The sequence below is a fragment of the Babylonia areolata genome, chromosome 33, assembly GCF_041734735.1.
Source record: "Babylonia areolata isolate BAREFJ2019XMU chromosome 33, ASM4173473v1, whole genome shotgun sequence".
NCBI classification, from domain to species: domain Eukaryota; kingdom Metazoa; phylum Mollusca; class Gastropoda; order Neogastropoda; family Buccinidae; genus Babylonia; species Babylonia areolata.
Genome location: NC_134908.1, coordinates 508253 through 525752, shown reverse-complemented (window position 1 = coordinate 525752; position 17500 = coordinate 508253). Strand labels below are relative to the sequence as shown.

Genomic DNA, 17500 nt, shown 5'->3' with positions numbered 1-17500 from the left:
CTTGACCAACATTCACGACACCTGCATTGATAACAGACACACACACTTGTACACACACACGCATGCACACATACCCTGACCAACATTCACAACACCTGCATTGATAACAGACACACACACTTGTACACACACACGCATGCACACATACCTTGACCAACATTCACAACACCTGCATTGATAACAGACACACACACTTGTACACACACACGCATGCACACATACCCTGACCAACATTCATGACACCTGCATTGTTAACAGACACACACACTTGTACACACACACGCATGCACACATACCTTGACCAACATTCATGACACCTGCATTGTTAACAGACACACACACTTGTACACACACACGCATGCACACATACCTTGACCAACATTCACGACACCTGCATTGTTCTCTTTCAGTTTCTGGAATCGCGGAGGCAGCTCGTATCGTGATGCCGGACCCTGTACCAACACACCAACACACAATGTACACCGCTCCCTCAGTCACAGGGAACAGGCTGCAGTGGGTGTGGCTAAAGGTGGGTGTGGCTAAGGGTGGGTGTGGCTAAAGGTGTAATTGTGTGTGTGTTTGTGTTTGTCTCTGTGTGTGTGTGTGTGTGTGTGTGTGTGTGTGTGTGTGTGTGTGTGTGATTGTTCATATCTGCAATATGTAGGACTGTCTTTGTGTATATATAGATATATATGTACGTATGTGGGTTTTCATCATGTGCAGAGGAATGATATTATGCACTACTGTATAGGGTTTTTTCAAGCAAGGTTCTCAAAGCCCATCACACTGGGAGTTTGTCCCATATAATTACTATCCATTATTACTATTATCATTATCAATATTATTATTGTTGTTATCATTAGCATCATTATTATTATCATTATTAGAAACAGAATAATAAAATAATGATAATAATATTTGTTTATGCTATCATTATCATTACTGTACACAACACTAACTTTGTATAATGTCAACTCTAATCCATGCCTTTACTCTCAGTACACACAGTGCTGTCTCATCTCCAGCTGCCGTTTCTTTCACAATGTACAAGAATCAGTCAATCAGCATCAACATAGAAAAGATAAAATGCTTCAATTTCACAGTTGACATCAACCTCAAAGACAATACCCACAATAAGGAATAGACACAGAATATTATATCAAAACTAAACAGACATATAATTAACACCATTTAAACTAATACACAGTAAAGAGAATACACATGCACCAGTACATGTGTTGAAAAATACACACACACACACACACACACACAACACACACACACACACACACACACACACACACACAACACAACACAACACACACACACACACATATTTACACACCCAAACATACACACATATATACATACACGCACATACACACACACACTGATACACATCCCCACATACCCCGCCTCCCCCACATCTACACACACACCCCTCCACACACACCCCACACCTCCACCCCCACACACATACCCCCACCCCCATGCCCCCCACACACACATCCCCCCCCACCACACACACACACACACATAACACACACACACATACCCCCCCCTGCCACACACATACATAACACACCCACCCACCCCCCACTCCCCTCCCACACCCCTCCACCCTCCCACATCCACCCCCCTCCCACCCCCCTCCCACCACCCCCCACACCCCCCTCCTCCCTCCCACACCCACACACATACCTCTCCCACACCCACACACATAACCCTCCCGACACACACAAACCCCCTCACCCCTCCCACACCCATACCCCCCACACACACACCCACACACACACTCCTTCCCCCACCCCCCCTCCTCCCCCCACACACATCCACACACCTCACCTTTCTCTCCTGCTGTCTCTGCCCCACCAGGTCCTTGAGGGCTCTCTGTGCCATGTGCTTGTCCCCCCCCCCCACACACACATCCACCCACCTCACCTTTCTCTCTTGCTGTCTCTGCCCCACCAGGTCCTTGAGGGCTCTCTGTGCCATGTGCTTGTCCCCCTCCCCCCCCCCCAGACACACACACACCCACACTCCTTCCCCCACCCCCTGTCCCCCACACACATCCACCCACCTCACCTTTCTCTCTTGCTGTCTCTGCCCCACCAGGTCCTTGAGGGCTCTCTGTGCCATGTGCTTGTCCTCCCTCCCCCCCACCCCCTGTCCCCCACACACATCCACCCACCTCACCTTTCTCTCTTGCTGTCTCTGCCCCACCAGGTCCTTGAGGGCTCTCTGTGCCATGTGCTTGTCTCCCCCCACCCCCTGTCCCCCACACACACCCACACACCTCACCTTTCTCTCTTGCTGTCTCTGCCCCACCAGGTCCTTGAGGGCTCTCTGTGCCATGTGCTTGTCCCCCCCCCCCCCACACACACACATCCACACACCTCACCTTTCTCTCCTGCTGTCTCTGCCCCACCAGGTCCTTGAGGGCTCTCTGTGCCATGTGCTTGTCTCCCCCCACCCCCTGTCCCCCACACACACCCACACACCTCACCTTTCTCTCCTGCTGTCTCTGCCCCACCAGGTCCTTGAGGGCTCTCTGTGCCATGTGCTTGTCTCCCCCCACCCCCTGTCCCCCACACACACCCACACACCTCACCTTTCTCTCCTGCTGTCTCTGCCCCACCAGGTCCTTGAGGGCTCTCTGTGCCATGTGCTTGTCTCCCCCCACCCCCTGTCCCCCACACACACCCACACACCTCACCTTTCTCTCCTGCTGTCTCTGCCCCACCAGGTCCTTGAGGGCTCTCTGTGCCATGTGCTTGTCTCCCCCCACCCCCTGTCCCCCACACACACCCACACACCTCACCTTTCTCTCTTGCTATCTCTGCCCCACCAGGTCCTTGAGGGCTCTCTGTGCCATGTGCTTGTCTCCCCCCACCCCCTGTCCCCCACACACACCCACACACCTCACCTTTCTCTCCTGCTGTCTCTGCCCCACCAGGTCCTTGAGGGCTCTCTGTGCCATGTGCTTGTCCCCCCCCCCCCCCACACACACACACCCACACACCTCACCTTTCTCTCCTGCTGTCTCTGCCCCACCAGGTCCTTGAGGGCTCTCTGTGCCATGTGCTTGTCCCCCCCCCCCCACACACACACACATCCACCCACCTCACCTTTCTCTCTTGCTGTCTCTGCCCCACCAGGTCCTTGAGGGCTCTCTGTGCCATGTGCTTGCCTCCGTTCCCTCCCCCCCTCTTCTCGATCACCCTCTCCCTCTCCCCCTCCCTGATGGTCACCACCAGGGGCGATACGCTGTCCACGCTGAACGGCTCCGTGCTGGGAGGATGGGGCGTGGTGGGGGAGAGGACGGGGGGTTTGACCCGATTGGGTGTGGTGTTGAGGGTGGGTCTCTGGTGACTGAATCTCTTCACCCCCTGGCTGGGTTTGGGTCGTGTCCCTTTGTTGCTGTAGCCCCCCCACCCTCCTCCCCCTGCCATTGCCGCTGAGGGCGGCGTCTTGCTGATCTGAGAGTGCGACCTGGGGTAGCGGGTGGGCGGGCCCTGAGAAAACACGGTAATGACGACGTGTTAGCACCGTGACCAGTACAGCAAAAACCACACACAAACACATTGTACAGCAAAATCACACAGCATTAACACACACAAACACACAACCACATGGAGTAGTAGCCTAGTGATAACAACCCATCTTGTGATCTGACACTGGGACTTGGTGCAGCAAGTGGGAGGGCCCTGCGGAGACACAGTAATGAAGACGTGTTAGCATGGCTATCATGACTGACTATTCCTCCTCACACCTATCCACTGACATCATGGCTATCATGACTATCTATTCCTCCTCACCCCTATCCACTGACCAACATCATGACTGACTATTCCTCCTCACCCCTATCCACTGACCGACATCATGGCTATCATGACTGACTATTCCTCCTCACCCCTATCCACTAACATCATGGCTATCATGACTGACTATTCCTCCTCACACCTATCCACTGACCAACATCATGGCTATCATGACTGACTATTCCTCCTCACCCCTATCCACTGACCAACATCATGGCTATCATGACTGACTATTCCTCCTCACCCCTATCCACTGACATCATGGCTATCATGACTGACTATTCCTCCTCACCCCTATCCACTGACCAACATCATGGCTATCATGACTGACTATTCCTCCTCACCCCTATCCACTGACCGACATCATGGCTATCATGACTGACTATTCCTCCTCACCCCTATCCACTGACCGACATCATGGCTATCATGACTGACTATTCCTCCTCACCCCTATCCACTGACCAACATCATGGCTATCATGACTGACTATTCCTCCTCACCCCTATCCACTGACCGACATCATGGCTATCATGACTGACTATTCCTCCTCACCCCTATCCACTGACCAACATCATGGCTATCATGACTGACTATTCCTCCTCACCCCTATCCACTGACCGACATCATGGCTATCATGACTGACTATTCCTCCTCACCCCTATCCACTGACCAACATCATGGCTATCATGACTGACTATTCCTCCTCACCCCTATCCACTGACCAACATCATGGCTATCATGACTGACTATTCCTCCTCACCCCTATCCACTGACCAACATCATGGCTATCATGACTGACTATTCCTCCTCACCCCTATCCACTGACCAACATCATGGCTATCATGACTGACTATTCCTCCTCACCCCTATCCACTGACCAACATCATGGCTATCATGACTGACTATTCCTCCTCACCCCTATCCACTGACAACATCATGGCTATCATGACTGACTATTCCTCCTCACCCCTATCCACTGACAACATCATGGCTATCATGACTGACTATTCCTCCTCACCCCTATCCACTGACCAACATCATGGCTATCATGACTGACTATTCCTCCTCACCCCTATCCACTGACGACATCATGGCTATCATGACTGACTATTCCTCCTCACCCCTATCCACTGACACATCATGGCTATCATGACTGACTATTCCTCCTCACCCCTATCCACTGACCAACATCATGGCTATCATGACTGACTATTCCTCCTCACCCCTATCCACTGACCAACATCATGGCTATCATGACTGACTATTCCTCCTCACCCCTATCCACTAACATCATGGCTATCATGACTGACTATTCCTCCTCACCCCTATCCACTGACCAACATCATGGCTATCATGACTGACTATTCCTCCTCACCCCTATCCACTGACCAACATCATGGCTATCATGACTGACTATTCCTCCTCACCCCTATCCACTGACCAACAAACATCATGACTATCTATTCCTCATCACCCCCCTATCCACTGACCAACAAACATCATGACTATCATGACTAACTATTCCTCATCACCCCCCTATCCACTGACCAACAAACATCATGACTATCTATTCCTCCTCACACCCCTATCCACTGACCAACATCATGGCTATCTATTCCTCCTCACCCCCTATCCACTGACCAACATCATGGCTATCTATTCCTCATCACCCCCCTATCCACTGACCAACAAACATCATGACTGTCATGACTAACTATTCCTCATCACCCCCCTATCCACTGACCAACAAACATCATGACTATCATGACTAACTATTCCTCATCACCCCCCTATCCACTGACCAACAAACATCATGACTAACTATTCCTCATCACCCCCCTATCCACTGACCAACAAACATCATGACTAACTATTCCTCATCACCCCCCTATCCACTGACCAACAAACATCATGACTATCATGACTAACTATTCCTCATCACCCCCCTATCCACTGACCAACATCATGGCTATCTATTCCTCCTCACCCCTATCCACTGACCAACATCATGGCTATCTATTCCTCCTCACCCCTATCCACTGACCAACAAACATCATGACTATCTATTCCTCCTCACCCCCTATCCACTGACCAACAAACATCATGACTAACTATTCCTCATCACCCCCCCTATCCACTGACCAACAAACATCATGACTAACTATTCCTCATCACCCCCCTATCCACTGACCAACAAACATCATGACTATCATGGCTATCTATTCCTCATCACCCCCCTATCCACTGACCAACAAACATCATGACTATCATGACTAACTATTCCTCATCACCCCCCTATCCACTGACCAACAAACATCATGACTAACTATTCCTCATCACCCCCCTATCCACTGACCAACAAACATCATGACTAACTATTCCTCATCACCCCCCTATCCACTGACCAACAAACATCATGACTATCTATTCCTCCTCACCCCTATCCACTGACCAACAAACATCATGACTATCTATTCCTCCTCACCCCTATCCACTGACCAACAAACATCATGACTATCTATTCCTCCTCACCCCTATCCACTGACCAACAAACATCATGACTATCTATTCCTCCTCACCCCTATCCACTGACCAACATCATGAAGATCTATTCCCCCTCACCCCTATCCACTGACCAACATCATGAAGATCTATTCCCCCTCACCTTCCTCAGAGTCTTGTTTTTCTTGGGGTTGGTCTTCTGTCTCTGGATCAGGTTCTGGAGGTGCTGAGTGGTTTTGTCGGCCACCGCAAAGTACGTCTCCACTCCGTGCACTCTGCATGACATCACATTCCATAGCACTGAGTGTATACTCCTCAAAGCCAGCTCCAATGGACAGGACACGCTGTCCGTGTAGAGGACAGCAGAATTCCAAAGGTGCTGCTCTACTGACAACTGAAGAAAGGACAATGTGACCAAGGTGGGCCTCTCAAGAGATACAAAGACACCTTGAAGGCCAACATCAGAAGCTGCAACATCGACACCGTTTCCCGGGAAGATGTCGCCCTTGCAAGAACACAGTGGAAGCAACAGTGTACCCAGGGCACAAAGACGACTGAGTCAACAGAGCAGCCACCATCCGAGAAAAGAGGAATCAGAGAAAACAGGGCCCATGCCTGCAGGACTCCATTCCATGCAGTGTCTGTGGACGACCCTGTGCCTCAGGAAGTGGTCTTCATTCCCACAGGAGAACCCCCATCAGATGACCTGCCTGCCCACTCATCCGTCAGACATGACGGGAGGATCCAGACAGACAGACAACACACATACACTGTATCACACATACACTGTATCAGTGTATTACTGTTGTGTACATGCAACACTCATGTATACACTGTTTGTCTCCACGTTACCAGCCAGGCAGTTCAAATCTTGCAGAAATAGTGTTCATGTGTCCAGCAATCAGGTCTAAAAAAAAAAACCATCATACATATAATGATTGAATGATACATAATATAATAATTGAATGCCACAGGAAACGAATGATGAGCGCCCATATGCAGTGGCAGCCGTCAGTCAGCTCTATCCAGGTAGGCAGCCTATTGTACAAAGGACCCCGTATTTGTAAAGCACTTAGAGCTTGGTGTCCAAGCAAGGATAGGTGCCATATAAGTATCCATGTCAACCAATCAATCAAAAAACATTCTTCAACATTGATATTTCTTCTTTTCTTTTCTTACTATCCTATGTTTTCTGAGCTTCAGAAAGAGGTAGAAAACACTTACACTTTAACGTAGACAACGTCTGGGATGGACTTCATGAAGCTGTCCAGAGTGGGGTGGCCCAGTGTTTTGTAGGGGATGGTTTGTCCGGTGAATTCCTTGTAGTCTCCTGAAACAGAACCACACTCCACTGTTCAGCAATGCACATACCACATCCACCACATAACTCAGCAATGCACACATCACATCCACCACACAACTCAGCAATGCACACATCACATCCACCACATAACTCAGCAATGTACACATCACATCCACCACACAACTCAGCAATGTACACACCACATCCACCACACAACTCAGCAATGTACACACCACATCCACCACACAACTCAGCAATGTACACATCACATCCACCACACAACTCAGCAATGTACACACCACATCCACCACACAACTCAGCAATGTACACACCACATCCACCACACAACTCAGCAATGTACACATCACATCCACCACATAACTCAGTTACTGCTTTCTGTGCACTCAAAGGTACAATTAATTTTGCTGATCAAAAGGAATGCAGTGCCAACAGGAAGAAATCACACACACAGTCCTTTAACGTTAAGTTGATGTAACACTCACATACAATTAAAAAAAAAAATTATATCTTATCTTTTATTATTCTTTCTTTTTTTTCTTTTTTTTTCTTTTTTAAATATTCATTCACTTTTTAATTTTTTTTTTATGTTGTTGTTGGTTGTTGTTTTTTTCTCAAGGCCTGACTAAGTGTGTTGGGCTGTGCTGCTGGTCAGGCATCTGCTTGTCAGATGTGGTGTAGCGTATATGGATTTGTCCGAACGCAGTGATGCCTCCTTGAGTTACTGATACTGATACTGTTCACATGCAAAATTTTATCAGTCTTACACCTGTAAAAGGCTGTATGCAATCTTCTTCCTCTTGTTCATAAGACAGACACCCCAACATGTAAGCAAAGACCATAATAACTATCGAGAGAACAGGCTTAAGTCAAGTTAAAACACATACCATATCTCACACAGACATACCAACTAGAAGCCATTCAACAGTATCAAATCAATACAGATTGCAGATTACAGTATACACACAAACATTCATACATACACACAACCTTATGCAAAACATGTACAGACACGGAGACAGACTGAGCATTCATACATACAGTACACACAAACAACTTTATGCAACAGACGTACAGACAGGGAGACAGACTGAGCATTCATATATACAGTACACACACACAACTTTATGCAACAGACGTACAGACAGGGAGACAGACTGAGCATTCATATATACAGTACACACACACAACTTTATGCAACAGACGTACAGACAGGGAGACAGACTGAGCATTCATATATACAGTACACACACACAACTTTATGCAACAGACGTACAGACACGGAGACATACTGAGCATTCATATATACAGTACACACACACAACTTTATGCAACAGACGTACAGACAGGGAGACAGACTGTGCATTCATATATACAGTACACACACACAACTTTATGCAACAGACGTGCAGACACGGAGACAGACTGAGCATTCATATATACAGTACACACACACAACTTTATGCAACAGACGTACAGACACGGAGACATACTGAGCATTCATATATACAGTACACACACACAACTTTATGCAACAGACGTACAGACAGGGAGACAGACTGAGCATTCATATATACAGTACACACACACAACTTTATGCAACAGACGTACAGACAGGGAGACAGACTGTGCATTCATATATACAGTACACACACACAACTTTATGCAACAGACGTACAGACAGGGAGACAGACTGAGCATTCATATATACAGCACACACACACAACTTTATGCAACAGATGTACAGACAGGGAGACAGACTGAGCATTCATATATACAGCACACACACACAACTTTATGCAACAGACGTACAGACAGGGAGACAGACTGAGCATTCATATATACAGTACACACACACAACTTTATGCAACAGACGTGCAGACAGGGAGACAGACTGAGCATTCATATATACAGTACACACACACAACTTTATGCAACAGACGTACAGACAGGGAGACAGACTGAGCATTCATATATACAGTACACACACACAACTTTATGCAACAGACATACAGACAGGGAGACAGACTGACTCACGCATGAACTGTGAGGCTGGCACTCCTTCCTTGACACTCATCACCACGGAGCGAATCATGGCTTTGGCACTCCTCAGTTCATCGTCCTCCCCCCCGTTTGCCATGGTCACGTCTGTGTTGAAAAAATAATTCAAAAAATAAAACACAAAGTTTGCTATTCCGACTTGTAGAGTGTAGTGAACGCTGTCGTCACAAAGTCTGCTCCTTGTGGCTGCTGTTCCGACTTGAGTGTAGTGAACGCTGTCGTCACAGGGCTTCTTGCTTTCCCCTGCACACAGTCAACACACCATGCAACATTTCACAAACAGAACGCACCAGTTTATAAAAAATTTAAAAAAATAAAAAAAAAAGAAGGGAAAAATGTGCACATACAAAAATAAATAAATAAATAACATTACCCTGCAAACTGAAAAAACCACAAAAACTTCACTGCTCAGAAGTTGAGCACAGATCGTCTCTGGCTTGATTCTTCTCACGCATCTTGTTCACATACACTAGAACAGCAGCTGGATGTTTGTACTACAAGACTGACATTGCCGTATCATATTATATGTCTGTGTCTTGACATTGCCATATCATATTATATGTCTGTGTCTTGACATTGCCATATCATATTATATGTCTGTGTCTTGACATTGCCGTATCATATGTCTGTGTCTTGACATTGCCGTATCATATTATATGTCTGTGTCTTGACATTGCCATATCATATGTCTGTGTCTTGACATTGCCATATCATATTATATGTCTGTGTCTTGACATTGCCATGTCATATTATATGTCTGTGTCTTGACATTGCCGTATCATATTATATGTCTGTGTCTTGACATTGCCGTATCATATTATATGTTTGTGTCTTGACATTGCCGTATCATATTATATGTCTGTGTCTTGACATTGCCGTATCATATTATATGTCTGTGTCTTGACATTGCCGTATCATATTATATGTCTGTGTCTTGACATTGCCATATCATATTATATGTCTGTGTCTTGACATTGCCATATCATACTATATGTCTGTGTCTTGACATTGCCATATCATACTATATGTCTGTATCTTGACATTGCCATATCATATTATATGTCTGTGTCTTTTGTCTTAGAAATGTCAGATTGATAATCAAGTACTTACTACTAGAATTCCAAACCTTTCATTTTTGACTCACTTGTGTAAACAAAGTGAGTCTATGTTTTAACCCGGTGTTCGGTTGTCTGTGTGTGTCTCTGTGTGTGTGTGTGTGTGTGTGTGTCTGCGTGTCCGTGGTAAACTTTAACATTGACATTTTCTCTGCAAATACTTTGTCAGTTGACACCAAATGAGGCATAAAAATAGGAAAAATTCAGTTCTTTCCAGTCATCTTGTTTAAAACAATATTGTACCTCTGGGATGGGCACAAAAACAATAAAAAAATGAAGCCTAATTATATGCAAACTGCATTTACAGTTTTACTGTTATATTTATATTTTTTTGTATTCTCTAAACTTGGCACTTTGATCTGATATTCTGACCCAACAACAAGAGCAGTCATTATTATCATTTTTTGTTCAAACAGGAACTTCTTTTGCTAAGCATGGAAGTTTTATTTATTTTGCAAACGTTTTTGGTGCAGATAGTAAAAAAGGGAAATTACTCTGTAATTAATGCTAGGGGACTTAATTTGCTTTAAACTGGTCTTTCGCATCTTAAACATTACATTTTAAAATTATACATAAAAAGCTTGGATTTTTTTTATTTTTTAAAGTGTATCACAAGTGAGTCTTGAAGGCCTTGCCTCTCTTGTTGTTATTAATTTTATTTATCATAATGACAACTTCCCATCTCTCTTTTTGTAATTTATTATTGTGACATCTTTCAATCTTTTTTTTTCTCTTTTACTTATTATTGTGACAACTTCCCATCTCTCTCTTGTTGTTATTTATTATTGTGACAACTTCCCATCTCTCTCTTGTTGTTATTTATTATTGTGACATCATCCCATCTCTCTCTTGTTGTTATTTATTATTGTGACATCTTCCCATCTCTCTCTTGTTGTTATTTATTATTGTGACATCTTCCCATCTCTCTCTTGTTGTTATTTATTATTGTGACAACTTCCCACCTCTCTCTTATTGTTATTTATTATTGTGACAACTTTCCATCTCTCTCTTGTTGTTATTTATTATTGTGACAACTTCCCATCTCTCTCTTGTTGTTATTTATTATTGTGACAACTTCCCATCTCTCTCTTGTTGTTATTTATTATTGTGACAACTTCCTATCTCTCTCTTGTTGTTATTTATTACTGTGACAACTTCCCATCTCTCTCTTGTTGTTATTTATTATTGTGACATCATCCCATCTCTCTCTTGTTGATATTTATTATTGTGACAACTTCCTATCTCTCTTGTTGATATTTATTATTGTGACAACTTCCCATCTCTCTCTTGTTGTTATTTATTATTGTGACAACTTCCTCTCTCTTGTTGTTATTTATTATTGTGACAACTTCCCACCTCTCTCTTGTTGTTATTTATTATTGTGACAACTTCCCATCTCTCTCTTGTTGTTATTTATTATTGTGACAACTTCCCACCTCTCTCTTGTTGTTATTTATTATTGTGTCAACTTTCCATCTCTCTCTTGTTGTTATTTATTATTGTGACAACTTCCTCTCTCTTGTTGATATTTATTATTGTGACAACTTCCCATCTCTCTCTTGTCGATATTTATTATTGTGACATCTTCCCATCTCTCTCTTGTTATTTATTATTGTGACATCTTCCCATCTCTCTCTTGTTGTTATTTATTATTGTGACATCTTCCCATCTCTCTCTTGTTGATATTTATTATTGTGACAACTTCCTCTCTCTTGTTGTTATTTATTATTGTGACAACTTCCCATCTCTCTCTTTTTGTTATTTATTATTGTGACAACTTTCCATCTCTCTCTTGTTGTTATTTATTACTGTGACAACTTCCCATCTCTCTCTTGTTGTTATTTATTAAAAAAAACCTCAACCATCTATTCAACACAGTCATTTCACCCACTCTAGGAAGACATTGTCGGGAATGGCCAGAGGGCAAAACAGATGCGGAAGTGAAGCTACTCATAGAAGAAAACAGTAAAGAAGAGGACATCATCATATACACAGATGGCTCAGTCACCAAAGACCAGTCTGGTTGGGGATTCACTGCGAAACAAAATGGAAAAACAATTTGGGAAGAGAATGCTGCCTACAAAGTCACAACCTCCAGCCTAACGATGGAAGTTGAAGCTGCGACACATGCCCTCCAGTGGCTATCGTCCATCCATACGCCCGGAAACCAACATGCCATGATTCTAACCGACTCAATGAACCTCATACAGAAAATTGAAAACGGAATGGGAAGCCCAGAGTGGCATAAGGCAATGCGCAACTTTCAGATTAAAAAACTCACATGGTCATACTGCCCGGGACATGCAGGTGTTAAGGGAAATGAGCGAGCTGACAGACTTGCTGGTAACGCAACACCAACGAGCGGCCTACATCTAGGAAAATCGGAAATTCTCAGAAAAGTCAAAGAATACCAAAAAGAACAGGTACAAGGCCATCACACCATCGATCGCCTCAAAGAAATAGAAGCAGAGAGAGGGAGCGGCCGAAAGTCTAACATGAAAGGTAGAGCACGATGCTTTGCAAATCAAACAAATATCGGCATCATTTCCAAACCAACATTGCGCAAATTTCTTCAAAACGGAACAGAGTCTCTGTGGGCCTTTCCAAATACAATAGACTGAGCAACACACTAGACGCCACGTTCTTGGCATCAGAGATCTTTTCCCATCCCTCTTGGCAGCCTCTGTGCGTGTGCGTGTGTGGATGTGTGTGTTTGTGTGGATGTGTGGGTCTGTGTTTTTGAGTGCGTTTGTGAATGCGCGAGAGTGTAAGTGTACACAAGTGTCAGGAGAGATCTGTGTACGGATGTGTGTATATATATATATATATATATATATATATATATATATATATATATCTTTGTATATATGTGTGGGGGTTGGGGGTGGGAGATATGGGCGTATATGTGTGTGCTTGTACAAGTAAGTGTTCATCTCTGTGAGTGTGTGTTTGCGTGCGTGTGTGTGTGTGTGTGTGTGTGTGCCGTGGAAGCTGCGATACGTAGGCTAGAAATGAGTGTGTGGAGGAGGGGGTTGGAGGAGGTGCAAGGTAATGTGTGTGTGTGTGTGTGTGTGTGTTGGAGCTCATGTACGTTTATATGTATTTGACTGTACTTTCATATCTGTGAAACTGCATGTTTGGTGCATTTCTGTTATGCATGTGTGGGTGCATGTGTGAATGTGTGTCGTCATATTTTACATTCATTCGCTTAATTATCACCATTGTTGTCTTATTTATTTATTTATTTATTTTTTATTATTATCATTTTATTAGTATTACTATTATTATTACTACTACCTTTTTCTATATTATAATTATTATTTATTTATTTATTTATTTATGTATGTAAGCTTATCTATTATTTATTCCCCCCCCCCCCTTTTTTTTTTTTTTTTTTTTTTTTTCTTTTTTTTTCTCAAGGCCTGACTAAGCGCGTTGGGTTACGCTGCTGGTCAGGCATCTGCTTGGCAGATGTGGTGTAGCGTATATGGTTTGTCCGAGCGCAGTGACGCCTCCTTGAGCAACTGAAACTGAAACTGAAACTATTTATTATTGTGACAACTTTCCATCTCTCTTCTTGTTATTTATTATTGTGACAACTTCCTCTCTCTTGTTGTTATTTATTATTGTGACATCATCCCATCTCTCTCTTGTTGATATTTATTATTGTGACAACTTCCTATCTCTCTCTTTTTGTTATTTATTATTGTGACATCTTCCCATCTCTCTCTTGTTGTTATTTATTATTGTGACATCTTCCTATCTCTCTCTTGTTGTTATTTATTATTGTGACAACTTCCCACCTCTCTCTTGTTGTTATTTATTATTGTGACAACTTCCTCTCTCTTTTTGTTATTTATTATTGTGACATCTTCCCATCTGTCTCTTGTTGTTATTTATTATTGTGACAACTTCCTATCTCTCTTGTTGATATTTATTATTGTGACAACTTCCCATCTCTCTCTTGTTGATATTTATTATTGTGACAACTTCCTATCTCTCTCTTTTTGTTATTTATTATTGTGACAACTTCCTATCTCTCTCTTGTTGTTATTTATTATTGTGACAACTTCCCACCTCTCTCTTTTTGTTATTTATTATTGTGACATCATCCCATCTCTCTCTTGTTGATATTTATTATTGTGCCAACTTCCTATCTCTCTCTTTTTGTTATTTATTATTGTGACATCTTCCTATCTCTTTTTATTATATTATTGTAAAAACATTTCAAAGCATAAAAGCAGAAACAAAAGAAATGATAATATTGTTCATCAGCCGTCATGTTCATTTTGAACTTGAAGTGCAACATGTGAGCAAGTATAAGCTTTAAGCTTGTTGATGCCTTTCTGCCTTTGCACTGCAGTCATGTGTACTGTTTGTTGTGTCCATCATAGCATATGTGAAAATAGACATCACATGTTTATCGTATATCCACGTAACTAGATGCGCATGATATCAACAGTTGCCAGAAGTAAAGAGCAAAGTGAAACTGTCACCCTCTGATCTGTTGTGATATTCATGTGAACCCCAGCTGTATATCAGCATACTCTGTAGTCCTTAACACACACACAAACAAACATAAAACTGTTGAATTATTAAAGATGATTTGAACCATAAAGGAAGAGAGTTCATTACTCTACAAGACACAAGAAAGAACCTGAAGAGAGACACTGAGTGTGTCATAGACTACTGAGATAAGCCAGTAATTTATCAATATATCACTGCTGTGAACTAGTTCATATCAAACTCTGATGATGAGCAAATGGTAAAATAAAATGTGAAACTGAAAAGAAACAGTTTCATTTGAGCAAAACAAAACGAGCTACCAAATTATGGTTGTAACCAGTGCTCTATATTCACTAGTTCAGACCATACTTTTTCGTCACTTTTATCATTTTCAATTAAGAAAATAAGAACATGCATGCTATGTGCACGTATCTTGATCATGATTTGGAATTTTTTGTCGTGTAAACAGAACGATACGGATACACACTGATCACTATGTGCTTATACCGAACGATACAGATACACACTGATCACTATGTGCTTATACCGAACGATACGGATACACACTGATCACTATGTGCTTATACCGAACGATACGGATACACACTGATCACTATGTGCTTATACCGAACGATACGGATACACACTGATCACTATATGTTTATACCGAACGATACGGATACACACTGATCACTATGTGTTTATACCGAACGATACGGATACACACTGATCACTATGTGCTTATACCGAACGATACGGATACACACTGATCACTATGTGCTTATACCGAACGATACGGATACACACTGATCACTATGTGTTTATACCGAACAATACGGATACACATTGATCACTGTGTGCTTATACCACCCATTTCAAGCTGGTGGGTACCTCAGTAACTGATCAAATATAACGATAATAAAACCAAAAACCTTGGATTTAAACACACTCAGTGCAGTGTAAATGTTGGTTGTTTCCAAAGTCAGTGATGACCACTGCATCCCAGGTTTCACCTGGCAATGCATAATTATTCACATGAATACAAGTGCTAGCTGGCAGTTGCTGGGATAGTATTCAATAATGCAAACTGAAATCCCCCTCTCCCCCAACCCACTCCCCAAATGGTGCTGACTTTGGAGTAAGCATCTTCATATTACATTCCACTAAATAATCATTAAAATTTGGTCATCTCACACAAAGGCCATCACCCCCAAACGCTGCAGACTTTGAAGAAAGTGAACATTTGCATACTACTTGAACAACAGCAACAGAATAATGATTGAAAATGCGGTCCTCCAACACAACAGTTCAGCTATTTTCATCGATTTACACGCGATCTGAAACAAAATGGTTACTGCGTTCTTGGCTGGTTCTTGGTCACATTTACAAATACAATTCTTGGAACATGTTTTCCTACATTCCAAAGTTGTCTCGTGTGCTGGTTCCCTTACAGGACTATGGTAATGAAACACAAGACTGACTTCGCTGAGTTTGCTGAGCTGAAGACTAAAATCGCGTGTACTGCTCAACAGAAGCCAAGTGGAAAACCTCGCAACATGACCAATGTCCAATGCTCTGTCAATATTTTTCTCACAACTCTGGGGCTCTCGACACACTAAACAAAATGTGCACGATAGTATGCATGTTTTCAGCTATGCACCTCACCTTAGCTTGTGTTCTCGATCAAAAGATGCTATTTCAGTTGATAAAAATAAGCAGCTGCGTAGATTTTCTTTGTTATGACACAGGGAAAAGGTTCAAAACATGCAACACCCACTGACATGGATGCAGTTTCTGTTTCCCTTTAAGCAACTTCCCCGGGAAATGGGCTGAACCGTACCTTCTTTGAAAGAGACAACTTTGGAAGGGAAGTAACTCTAAAAACAAAACTTTTTTTTCATGGTTTGGCGACGAGTCCATTTTCTGGTTCTTTCTAATTTGTATCACTTTAGTTTAGTCAACGTCTTTTAACATTTTGTTATTTTAGACGAAATGGAAGAAAACATTAATTAGAGAAAATAGAAATATATATATATGCTTGTGTTCATGTGCACAAGCACGCAAAAATGATATCATGTGAACTTGAACTTCGTTGTATATTCTTATCGTCAATATGCCTGAATATATACTGTAACTGTCGGAAACATCACTTCTGCATGCTCTTCATTCTATAA

The 17500-nt window shown here is 43.0% G+C and overlaps 1 protein-coding gene across 4 annotated transcripts in view; it reads right to left on the bottom strand.

Moving 5' to 3' along the window:
* The window catches only part of LOC143277162 (tudor domain-containing protein 7-like), a 57718-nt gene extending 40581 nt beyond the window's left edge, over positions 1-17137 (bottom strand). The window contains exons 1-6 of one of the 4 annotated variants that reach the window (XM_076581926.1): positions 16992-17137; positions 9682-9948; positions 7548-7653; positions 6487-6598; positions 3129-3515; positions 371-452 (exon numbers count right to left, since the gene is read on the bottom strand). In XM_076581926.1, coding sequence (XP_076438041.1) covers positions 371-452; positions 3129-3515; positions 6487-6598; positions 7548-7653; positions 9682-9784 — 790 coding nt within the window. In that variant the 5' untranslated portion in view covers positions 9785-9948; positions 16992-17137. Of the gene's footprint in view, positions 1-370; positions 453-1845; positions 1901-1941; positions 1997-3128; positions 3516-6486; positions 6599-7547; positions 7654-9681; positions 9949-16991 lie in introns of those variants that run through there. The other 3 variants (XM_076581927.1, XM_076581928.1, XM_076581929.1) reach the window with 3 other exon arrangements.
* Between the last annotated feature and the right edge of the window lie 363 nt (positions 17138-17500).